This window comes from Pongo abelii, chromosome 17 (genome assembly GCF_028885655.2).
Source record: "Pongo abelii isolate AG06213 chromosome 17, NHGRI_mPonAbe1-v2.0_pri, whole genome shotgun sequence".
NCBI classification, from domain to species: Eukaryota; Metazoa; Chordata; class Mammalia; order Primates; family Hominidae; genus Pongo; species Pongo abelii.
The window spans coordinates 21,212,189-21,224,742 of NC_072002.2; the positions used below are offsets into that span (position 1 = coordinate 21,212,189).

At 53.6% G+C, this 12,554-nt stretch overlaps 1 protein-coding gene across 4 annotated transcripts in view; it reads right to left on the bottom strand.

Moving 5' to 3' along the window:
* LDLRAD4 (low density lipoprotein receptor class A domain containing 4) overlaps positions 1–12,554 on the bottom strand; it is a 430,850-nt gene that overhangs the window by 17,474 nt on the left and 400,822 nt on the right. For all 4 annotated transcript variants that reach the window (XM_024235957.3, XM_054537609.2, XM_054537608.2 and 1 more), the window contains one exon: positions 10,748–10,902. In XM_024235957.3, the coding sequence (XP_024091725.1) occupies positions 10,748–10,902 (155 nt within the window). The remainder of the gene's footprint in view (positions 1–10,747; positions 10,903–12,554) is intronic.

Consider the following 12,554-nt stretch of genomic DNA (forward strand, 5'->3'; position numbering starts at 1 on the left):
CTCGTTGATGATGTATAAGCCTTTTACTTTTTTAAATTTAATTTTTATTTAGTATTATTATTATTTTTGAGACAGAGTCTCGCTCTGTCTTCCAGGCTGGAGTACAGTGGCACGATCTCAGGTCACTGCAACCTCTGCCTCCCAGGGTCAAGTGATTCTCCTGCCTCAGCCTCCTGAGTAGTTGGGATTGCAGGTGCGTGCCACCATGCCTGGTTAATTTTCGTATTTTTAGTAGTGACAGGTTTCACCATGTTGGCCAGGCTGGTCTCGAACTCTTGACCTCAAGTAATCTGCCTCCCTTAGCCTCCCAAAGTGCTGGGATTACAGGTGTGAGTCACTGTGCCCAGCCAGTATAACCCTTTTAATATACTGCTGAATTTAGCTTTCTAGTATTTTGTTAAGGACTTTTGCATCAATATTTATAAGAAATATTAGTCTATGGTTATCTTTTTCTGTTGTGTCTTTGTCTGGCTTTGGTATCAGGAATGCTGGCCTCATCTCATAATGAGTTAGGAAGTGTTCCCACCTCTTGAAATTTCTAGAAGTTTAAGAAGGATTGATGTCAATTCTTTAAATGTTTGGTAGAATTCACCACTGAAGCCATGTGGTCCAGGTTGGAGATTTTAGACTATTGGTTCAATCTCCTTACTAGCTATAGATCTATTAAGATTTTCTATTTCTTCATGATTTAGTCTTGATAGGCTGTTTCTAATATCTTTTCATTTCATCTAGGTTATCCAATTGGTTTGCATACAATTGTTTGTAGCGCTATTTTATAATCCTTTTCATTTCTGTATTTTTTGGATCATTTTTCTTCCAACCAGTACATTTCATATTATTAAAGGACAGTCATCTGCAGCCATGACTTACTGAGGGTTCCCTTGTGCTGTGCCATGGACTGTAGCCTGCTGCCATGCGTCCACGTATGCAAGGCCACACCACACCTGAACCCTCCTGGGCTTATGCTCTCAGCTACACTCTCCTTTCCACACACACACACACAGAGGACCCCAGGAATGATCAGATGTGGGGACTGAAAACAACCAGGGAGAGCACTGAACACAGTGTTTTCCAGCATGTGCTTTGCAACCTCTTAGAGAGCTGGAAAATCCATTTAAGTGGGTCACAGCCAGCATTCCAAAAACTGAAACAGAATAGAAATGATCTGAGCACACTGTAAGTATTGTTTTGTAAAACCTCTGCCTCAATTGCATTATAGGAGGCTTTTGTGTTGTGATATAAAATGTATTTCTTACTGTTCTTCATGGCTAAATACAGATTGAAGGCCTCCGAATGAAGCCAGTTATCCCTCATTTTAGATGGGGCGAAACTGAGGACAGAGGGCATATTCCTCTCTAGGTGCCTCAGTCAGTCTGCGGTAAAGCAAGACTACTGCTGGGTATTTTGATTCTACCCAAGGGCTAACCTCCCAGTGAATGAATGTATTTTATGGCCTCAAATAGTTGGAAATCTATTTTTCCCCTGTTTCACAGTGAGAATTTCAAAGAAGAGGTGAAACTGATCTTTGGATATTCAGCAACACCTTTGCCTTCTGATAAAATCAATTTTCCCTGTTTTCTCCCTTTTTTCATGCAGCCTCTCCATCCTGATAGTTTATCACTACCGTCCTTTCCACTCTAGATGGCAGTCACAGCCTGGATGTGAGGCCAGTACCCCTGGCTGTCAGAGACTGCACCTCCCCCCTTTCTTCCTCCTGGGGAATCCATCATCAGACTTCTCAGATTCAAGATCCCCCAACTCTGCTCAATCTAGGGCACATCCCTTAAGAGGAAAGACAAATCATCTAGGAAGGTCTGCTGGGAAGAAAAGGAAGGGAATCCTTTCTATTTCTAGGACAATGCAATGGGCTAGCGGGGAAAAGCAATATGAGGTGCCTCTCCCAGCTTGGTGCTGGGGTTAGTGAGCAATCAGACTTCAAGAGGAATCAGCCTGGGGATGAGAAAGTTCCAGGCAGCAGGAAAATGTGGAACCACACAAGATCCAGGCAGGCGTCATCCTGATCTCAGCCCCAGTTGCCTCGTCTCACATGTGAGAAGAAGTCAGGGCTCAGAGGGGATTTTCTGTGACCTTCACCCAAGGTCACAGAGCTGCTGGTGCTTCGCCAAGAGCCAGACCCCAGCCTGGTGAGCCTCCCCAACAAGGGCCACCCAGAGTTACGATCATTCAGATAATTTTTAATCTTCTTCTCTTTTTTTTTTTTTTCAGAACAAACCACACCAACTTTCCAGGACTAAGCAAAAAATAAACCAACAGATTTTACTATTAGATTATTAATGCTAATACCTTATATATTTAAAAGATTACTATAAATTTGTTGATAAAAATGTTCATACATTTTATTTAAAATTATTATTTTAGCCACCATAGAAACCATGTTCAAATGAATTACTCTGGGAGTCTATAGATGCCCAGAACATTACTGCCTTCAGCCTCAGTTTACATGATCAGAGGATGTTTTGTAATTGCAAAGGTAATACATGAATACATTCTTACCATAAAAGTTTTACTTCACAGACCAGGGTTCCTTTGTCCTTACTTCCTTCCCAGGCACAGCTGTCAGTTTGCTGTGGGTCCTTCCTGACTATTCTCTACAGATCAGTTTGTAACTCGGACGTCAATCTCACTAATTGAGTCGTGCTTGTCTTTGCACCAAAATTGTATCATTTGGTTTGATCACCCATATAATGAACAAGATTTAACTCTAAACGGATTTTGGCTGGTACCAAAAATCAAATCTATCCCCAAAGAGCAAATAGTTTTCCTATTTGATCTTTGCAAAGGAAGATTTGCCATTGTGGAGAAGCTTTTAAAAAATCTCCCTTGATTAAAAAAACAAACAAACAAATAAAAACAACCCAGTCAGGTGCAGTGGCTCAGGCCTGTAATCCCAGCACTTTGGGAGGCTGAAGTGGGAAGATCGCTTGAGCCAAGGAGTTCAAGACCAGCCTGGGCAACACAGTGAGAACTTGTCTCTACAAAAAATTTAAAAATTAGCCAGGCATGGTTGTGGGTGCCTATAGTCACAGCTACACAGGAGGCTGAGGCAGGGGGATCAGTTGAGCCTAAATGTTCAAGGCTGCAGTGAGTTATGATCATGCCACTATACTCCAGCCTGTGCAACAAAGTGAGATCTTGTCACTTAAAAATAACCCCAAAACCTGAAGGTAATTCCTAAACGTTCTGAGCAGTGCCAACATCAGTAGAAGGACTATTTGAGACACTGTCGCTTTAAAGATAAGCACTGACTCTTCCAAAGCTCTGTCCACTGTGTTTCAGGTGGGAATCTGCGTGGACCTGGGGTCCAGCATCCTTATGCAGTTTCTGCCTGGCCGCTTGGCCTCCTGTTTCCCTTAATTGAAGGGAGATGTTCTCATTTTGAGGTGATGTGAAATTGTCTATCCTCTAATGCTTCAATTAGACATGGCAAAGGGCAAAACCTTTCAAATGACCACCTGGGCAGCCTGATAATTGGAAGTCCTTGCTCACTCAGACAGACACAGTGTGGCCAACCCGCCGGACCCTGAGCTCTTGGAAATGCAGTTTCCGTGAAATGCAATAACAGAGAGTTGTCATTGGCCAACCGACAAACACGCACATCTGTTCTGTGGTACAGCAGGGTCTGCCTTGCCTGCAGGGAAACGGTCCCCTGCGGTTCATCCCCACAACGATGCCAGAGGAAGCCTGTGGCTCTTTTCTTTAGTCTGGAGTGTCAGAGGCAGACCGAGTACAACTGCATCAGTAAGCCCTTTAGTCCACTCCTTCAAGCCTTACTGAAAATCATTCCTTTCCATCGTTTTCCACATGCTTTTCTAAATGTATGAGGTGGGCAGGAGTGAGAGCAGCAGGGCACAGGGAGCCAGCACTCCAGCTGCAGTGGGAATGAACAGTGGCACTGAAACCCCTGCTCCCTGTGCCCTCCGAGGGATCCCAGGACACTGCCTGTGGGTTTCTCAAACACCCCTGAGCCTGGGGCCCACCTCAGAGCCCCTGTCTGCAGGGGAGGGTGGAGGGACACTGCCCAGGTAGAGAAAGGCACTCGCCACATATGGCACACCCAGAGGTCCCCTCACCATGAGTTCCGAGCCCCAGCACCGCGGGCTCCTGGCTGTCAGACACCTGCCCAGGACCGTCTGCCCTCTGGCCGCTGCTCCCAAGGCCAGCAGAGAGGCTGCTGGTGCAGGGCCGAGCCTCAGAGAGCGGGGAGCCCATGGCCACCTCTGTCCCTCTGGCTACAAGCTTTAGTCACAGAGGAGCGCCTTGCCTGGGGAGATGACTGGACAGCAGTGGCCACGAGTGACCATGTCAGGCTGGGCACAGGACACGCACAGCACTGTGGACCCAGACACGTGTCTGAACTCCTAACCAGGCAGGAACAGTCTTTACTTCCACAAGGACCTTCTCACCCATTTTTCTGGGAACCAGTGGCCCTCTCAGTCTATCTTGGTCTTCAGCCTTGTGATAGAGGCCTGAGTGCAGAAGAACATTTTCTCTGAAAAACAACCCCCACGTGCAAACCCACAGATGGCAATGCTGCTGCCCGTCGCTGAAGGGTCCCCAGCAAGAGACGGGTGACAGCCTGGGCAGCACAGGCCCGCTCCATGGCAGCCACCTCACAGCCCCAGCCTCAGGGTGTGGCCCCATAGGCTGCTTTTTCAAGAAAAGATGTAAATTCCAATTTTCATGTGAAATCTCACAATTTTTATTTTTTATTTTTTTATTTTTGAGATGGCGTCTCCCTCTGTCGGCCAGGCTGGAGTGCAATGGCGTGATCTCAGCTCACTGCAACCTCTGCCTCCAGATTCTCCTGCTTCAGCCTCCCAAGTAGCTGAGATTATAGGCGCGTGCCACCATACCTGGCTAACTTTTGTATTTTTGAGTAGAGACAAGGTTTCACCATGTTGGCTGGGCTGGTCTCAAACTCCTGACCTCAAGTGATCTGCCCACCTCGGCCTCCCAAAGTGCTGAGATTATAGGCGTGAGCCACCGCACCCAGCCCCAATTTTTAAAAGCTAGATCAACTTAGGTTCGAACACCATGTGGGGCAAACCACGTACACAGCCATGCTCTAGGCTAACTCTGTGGCTTCTGCAGAGAGGGACTTGTGGGGAGAGCTCACCCCATGTCAGGGCACTGTGGATCTGAGGAACATGAGTTTCTGCATCAAGAGGGCTGACAGCCACCAAGTGCTTGTCCTCCTCAGCAACAGCCAGGGTCCCTCCCAGTGTCAACCCCAGGGAGCTGAAGGTGCCCAGCTGTGCTGGGTGGGGCCTGGCTGTTCCTCCTGGCTATGAACAACGGGCACCTGGATTTTCACAACCCATTTAATCCCTGTAGGAGTTGGTAATGAAGAGATGCATGATGTGATTCCTTTTGTTAATTTTTAAAATTGAAATTGCTGTTTCTATAGGTCAAAATGGCTGAATGTTAACAATTTCATAGGCTTCAATCTGGGTAAAGGTCCCTGTCCCTCTCCTGCCTCTCCTTCCATCCACTGATGGACAGACCCTTCTGCCTGCATGCCATCCCCTACCCCTGGGCTGTCCACACAGGCCAGGCTGGACCCTCTGGGCCAGGCTGCTGGCAGTCAGAAAAGGTCACCCGGGCTCCCCCAGCTCCAGCAAGAAATGTTCCAGCAACTTGTTCAAACAGTTCTCCGGGCTGTGTCTAGAATATTCATGCCCCTTTACTGCTTTCCCATTACTGAATGGTCTAAGATAATGAAAAGAAATCTAGACAGTCTCAATGCTCAGAAGTCACACAAACCAGGCTCCAAAGAAACCAAGCTCAGGCTACCTCAGCAAGAATGCACAAGGATTCAGATCTGGACCCGCCGCTGCTATCTGCCATGATGTAAGCATTTGTTTGTCTGTGATGTAATTTACACCTGGGTTGCTAGTTTTCATTTTCATCCAGAAATCACTACTTCCACCACATTCAGGCCCAGTAACATCCATTCCTTGGGCCCCCCTGGGACACACAGTGTCTACCGCATGGCGACAAAGGCTGACTGGCTTGGGGACACCCATCACATTCATGCAGCATGCATTGTCCCAGACCAAGGGACATGGGAGGAAGGTGCCAGTGTCAGGAGGATGCTGGTGGAGGGGAGGAGGTTGCTGGTGGAGGGAGGAGGGCTCTGGTGGGGGGAGGAGGGCTCTGGTGGGGGGAGGAGGGTGCTGGCGGGGTGAGGAGGGCTCTGGCGGGGGGAGGAGGGTGCCGGCTGAGGGGAGGAGGGTGCTGGTGGGGGGAGGAGGGTGCTGGCAGGGGGAGGAGCATGCTGGCAGCGGGAGGAGGGCTCTGGTGGGGGGAGGAGGGTGCTGGCAGGGGGAGGAGGCCTCTGGCGGGGGTAGGAGGGCGCCGGCTCCGGCTCCTCACCTGCACCTGCACAGAAGCACACCCTATGGGACAGGGACCAGACTGGCTGAGCTGGGCACTCCCTCAGGAAGGGGCCAGAGAAGGCAGCGGGGCAGTCACCACTTCTCAGAAGGGGACTCCCCGCAAGAAGCAGGGAAGCCAGGGCCACCGCGATGCTGTCTGGTTAACCTTGGTCTGGCCCTTCCTTGTGGTCAAAGTGGAAAACCTATAGAGGAGGCGAGGGGCCGCTCACAGCAGGGTGGGAAGCTTCCTCAACCAAGTAAGGCTGCTGGCCCACTCATCCTCCTCCTCAAAACCAAAACTCACTCCCATCCTATTGCCCCAAGCTATGTTTCCACCTCCACTCTCCAGGCTTCCAGCAGAAAGACGTAACAGTAAGTTTAATCAGAGTGTGAAGCCTAATCACCTAGAAGTTGGTTAATTCAATGCCCAGCCCTTCTCGCACCAGGTTTAAATAGAACATCATTTTCTAATGTGCTCACAGAGCCTTGGGGTGGGTCTCTACTAACAGGCCGTCACAGGAGGCTCCCCAACAATGCACAGGCTCCTAATGAGGCTGCACTCCACAAAGGGGACAGGAGGAGCAACCACCCCCAGCTGCTGACTGGAGGGTCCTGAGCCGCCGCCAGGGCCTGGACTCCCAGGGCCTCGGGTGCTGCAGGAGAAAGGCCTGGGACATTGGTGCTGAGAAAGGAAGAGGTGCTTAGGGGCTTGCAGGGGCTCTGATAACTGGAAAGAAGCCATGAGGACGGCAGCATCTGCCCAGACACACTCATCCTCCCCAGCCGCCTTGCCCCGGAGCACAGGCCCACACAGCAGCACAGGGAGCCCAGGGGGCAGAGGACTGCCAGGCTCTGCCAGGGGGCACAGGGCTGTCCCTGCCATGCTGACCAGCCAGCCGTGCCTTCCCAGCCCCTTCCAAGCCCCTTGTGAGGGGGCTTTCTGACACAGGCGGTCACCTAGGGATGGGGAAGGCGGGGAACTTGGAATTGCCCTCGCCAACTGCACATGGGCCAGGCCGGGCATGGGGACGGAGGAGACGCAGGTCCTCATACCTGCCCCAAACACCTCCTACAGCTCCCAAACCTGACACTCCCCCATCCCAAAGGCACAATCGGCCAGCCAGACCCCTAGCCTCCCCCAGGAAGATGGAGAGAATGGCAGCGGGGTCTTGGCCTCCGCCAGGGCACTGCAGGTGCTGCTGGTGGCGGGGGCGGGGCATGGCCACTGTTTCCCCCTCCTACTCAGTGCCTGGCTCCTGGGGAGTGTCCACTGAATGGCTGGATGACAGAGGAGGCAGGAGTCACTGGGGAAACTGTTCCCAAGGTAGAGTCCCAGACCAGACCCCAAACTTGTACTGCTGGGAAGAGCTCTCCGCTCTGTGGATGCCTCAGAGCCAGCCTAGAGGTAACAGGCAGCACTGGGTCCGGCAGTGCTCAGCACCTGGTGGGGCCGGCTCCTCTGCCTCAGCACTGCTCACATCCACTCAGATGAGTCTTTGTTGCGGGACTGCCCGTGCACTGTAGGACGCACTGTACAGATGAGTCTTTGTTGCAGGGCCGCCCGCGTACTGTAGGACACATTGTAGGATTCCCCCTTATGATGCCAGACACTGCAAATGTCCCCTAGACATTGGGCAGAATCAGCCCTGATTGAGACTCCTGAGCTGAGTGTAAATGAATCAGATCGCTCCCCTAATACTGTATACGGGGAACAGGCATTTCTTAAAAGAAGTTAGAAGTAGGGAATTAGGAGGCAGGAAGCCTGGCTGCGTGGGGGCATTCCTGGGTGGAGAGGACCTGGGTTAGGGGACCCTCAGGGCAGAGAGAGGGAAATGGACAGCATGGCCACACCCATAGTATTAGCGAGGCCTGAGTCTGTGTCCAGGAGAGAATGGAGGTTTCTTCCTCGTCAGCTGCCACTCTTTTCTCTTTTGGGGAACCATCAACTTGGCTAATAGACCAGATCGGGAAGTGGAGCAAGGGCCTGGGCCGAGCTGCCTCTGGTCATCGTGCTGGAATGCATCTTGTGTTTTATGAAACATCACACAGAGTCCTTTGCTAAGCTATGCTGAAGCCGTAGGAGGAACAGCCACACCTCGAGGAGGGACAGCTCCCAGTTCCAGGTTACTCAGAAAAAAAGGAGAAATAGCATAGCAGCTCAGGACCTCAAACCCACGCTGCGTGCAGCCGGATCTCTGCAAGCCCCAGCTCAGCTCCAGAACAGAGCTCTCAGGGGGAACACTGCATGTGCACATTAACAAAACGAGGCCCAGACAGGGATGTGGACCTCTGTGGACACAATTCACTGGCTGCCGAATGTCTTCACCTGCCACACAGCATGCAGCCCTGAAGGGACCTCTGAACGTCGCTTTGTCACCTTCCTGATTTCAGGGAAGGGAGGCTCTGCTGGTGGGGCAGCCGGCGCTTCCCGGGAAAGGGCATCACACAAACCTGCCGCCACATGACACAGAAGACACTTTTTTTACACTTTTTGCTTTTTTTGCTGGGCCTCTTGGTTGGTAAGGGTGTGGCCAGTGTGCTGGTGTTCAGGACACAAGGTGCTATGAACAGGGACAGCAAGCGGGGCTGGGTCTGCACCAGGAACAGAGCAAGGAGCTGCCTGACCCACATTAGGGAGAGAGAAGCCAATGCCGGGGCAAGTCTGGGAGGAAGACTGGGGAGCGCCCAGGCAGGGGACAGAAAACTCCCCGTGTTCCTGCGCAGAGACCCCGAGCGTTCTGCAGCTCCTGGAGGGAAGGCCAAGGAACGCTGTGCTTGTTTCCACCAAGTCCAGGGGTGGCGTTCACAGCCCGTAATACATTAAGGCAAAGCAGCGATGCCTGAGCCTTCTGCGGTTCTGAAACTGCTGCTGTGATGAGATTTTCTCCCTGTCCTCTCTCAAAACACAGGTGAATCCCATACACTGTGTGTTTAGAACTTCAGAAGAATTAGTCCTCCCTCTGTCCAACAATCTACAGGCATCAGGATGCCAAAGCGTTCAGTGCGTCTGGATGGCGCAGCTCTGTGGACACCAGACAAAGGACCCCGGGATGCTGTTGAGGCTCGAGGAAAGTAACACAGCAGGGCCAGAGGGACTTGTGGACTGAACTGGGCATCCAGAGAGAGGACAGAAGGGGCAAGAGAGGATGCAGGGGGCAAGAGGAGGAAAGGGCTGTCAAGGGTGCACGCCTTCCCCTGGCATCCCATCTCCTCCCCGAGGCTGCCCCGTCTAGCCCTCACCACGGTCTGAAGGTAGCACTTGGTAGCACCCACCCTTTCCTCTCCCCACTACCTGCAGGAGCTGCAGAGCAGACAGCAAACCTCAGCTCTGCCCATATGGATGGCTGCGCCAATGATCCTAGTGAAGTGTGAGCCTGCCCTCCTGAGAGGGGTCCCAGGGGTCCCAGAGCCAGCGGCCACCCCAGGAAACCCACCTGGACAGCTGCACCCCATACCCTGGACAGGCTCCGTAAGTCAGGGCGGGGGCCGGAACTGCACAGCCCTGTTCCTGAAGAGGGATGCTCCGTAAGGACCCGCTCCTGTGCTCAGCAAACCGCAGGGCTCGACACTGTGGGGACTCAGCCTCGCTGCCCACCACAGAAGCCAAGGATTTATATACTCGCTGAACTCACCGCTCCTAACCCTCTGGCTGGAAGCCATCAAAACCACAGCCTGTAAAACAGGCTTGGGACAGCAGCTCCTGGTCTCTCAAGTTTGATCATAGTGCAGTTTGGCTGAGTGTCCACCACCGACAACCCCACCCTCCACAACCCCACCCACCACAACCCACCGCCAACAAGCCCACCGCTGACAAGCCCACCGCCGACAACCCCACCGCCGATCCCCAGGAAGCTCCCGCGGCCTCAAGCTCCGGGCGTCCTCCAGCTCATGGCACCCATGTGCTGCCGGCACGTTTAGTGACGATGAGCACGTCATTTGTCCCCGCAGCACCTCCAGGACCCAGCTCAGGACAGGATTTTACAACACAATGAATCTCACAAGTGCACTGCCAAGCCAGAGGAGCCAGGCACGAGGGACCACCCAGGGCCGGTCCCGTTGGTGCACAGCTCAGAAGCTGGCAAAGCCATGTCGGGCAGCAAAGATCCAGGGGAGGCCTGGGAGGGGCCACGCAGGCTTCTGGGGGGACTGCCGTGTCTGTTTCTTCACTGGGTGCTGGTCACACTGGTGTGTTCAGTTTGTGGGGACTCACTAAGTGGAACACGTATGAGGTGCGCTTCGCCACGTTTGTTACATGTCAACTGAAAGCACTCCTGGCCTCTGAACCCTGATGGGCTCCTAAGCCTCTTGCCGCTGCCTGACTCTGGAGCCGGGGCGGCCGGGGTACTCACCTGCGGCAGCCCGTCCTCCCGCCTCCGGCTCTGGCTCGGGCGGTTGATGAAGGACCGCGTGGAGACTTTGTAGTGGTTCAGCAGGCAGACGATAACCACCACCATCACCGTGACCACCACGACGATGATGATGATTTGGGCGAACTCCAGCTCCGCTGCCACGGAAGAGCAGAGTGGTTAGCCACCTGGCCCCTCCGGCCACCAACCCATTCTCCAGGCACCGCCACCACCCCAGCCAGCAGGCCCTGAAGGCCTCTCACACACATCTGGTCCTCAGAGGCCCGCAGGACACAGAAACGACTGTCCCACTTTAGGGAAGGAGACACCACGGCACAGTCGGGAGGCTGTGCAAACCAGCCGTGGGGAGCGGGAAGCCTGTGCCATGCCCCACCACAGGGAGCTGAGAAAGTCTCCACAAACTGAAGCTATTTCTCCAATGTCACCGCTCTAGAAAAGTTAAACCCGTCTTTATGGCTGAGTGGAGTTTCTCAAAGCAATTCCCCTAGGGACCCGTACTTGAAAGGAAAAATCAACTTCAGCCCCTTCCCTCGGAGGCTGCCTCCGCAGGTGAGTTAGGAAACACATCTGCATTGTTTCCAGGCCTTCAGGCACAGCACTTCAGGAGTGGTCAGGTCTCCCCGGGTTTCTGACACCACCACCGCAAAGATTCCCTAAATGCCATTGACACACACTTCACATGTGAGTCCAGCAACACAGAGTGACTTCCAGTCACAGCACATTGGGCCGGCAGCTGGAAGCAGGTGAGCGAGACCCCTGTTTTGGGAGAGGAAGCGGGTCGAGGGCTCACGGGCGGCCTGGAGCCACTTTCTGCTCCCCTCTTCCAGCCCATGGCTCTGCCGCCTGCTTCACTCCTTGTCCCCCACGCTGGAAGGAAGTGACTGACCGTGCAGTGATGTAAATTCAGAACAAGGGGCTCAGGGATGCTAAGAGGAAGACAGTGCAGGAATCTGGAGGAGGCAGGAATAAGAGGAGAGAAGCCATCAACTGTGCTGCCCTGGGCTCACAGCACACATGCACACACATGCACGCACGTACATGGCCTGCAGCAGGGCTCAGGCCCCGGCCGGTGGGGAGGCATATCTGTCACTGTATCCGCTCATACGTGGGGTGATGCAGGCAGAGATCAGGTGGTGCCTCCCCAGTAGCTACGACTGTGTGCGTCTGCTGGCCACACCCTGGGAACTGACGGTGAGGCTGGACGAGGGGTTCTCTGGATCCCCATGTCCTACCCTTCAGCAAGGCCCTCCACTTCCACCCTCAGACCCCCACACCCTAAGGACTGAGGGTGGGAGTGGAGGGCAGTGGGACACTGGGGCCTATAGGAGAGGGGCTGGCATCTTGAGAATGGAGAGCAGAGTGTGTAGGAGGCCGGTGGCTGAGCTGTGCAGAGAGCAGGTGGACCTGACAAGTGTCCCCTGCCCCCGCAGGCAGGGAGAGGCCAGGCTGGTGGGAACATCACCGTTCCCTGTGGACACGGGCAAAGCCATGCTCAGAGGCTCAGAGGCCATGCCCTGAGCAGCTCGCAAAGCTGGCAGTCAGTGAGGCCTGCTGGCCCTGCCCCAGCCAAGGGGGTGCTGTTGCTCTGGGGTTCCCCGTGGCCTGTCGGCTAAGTTGCGGGGACTCTAGGGGCCTGGTGCCTGGCCCAGCCTTGGGGTTTGAGTGTCTACTTCCTATGGGGAGGAAATGTCCATCGGAGCTGCCACACTTACACGTGCCGCCCCCACCCCCCCGGCCCCGCCCCCCCACCCACACACACAGAAAGGCTCCCCAGGGCGTATCAACAATT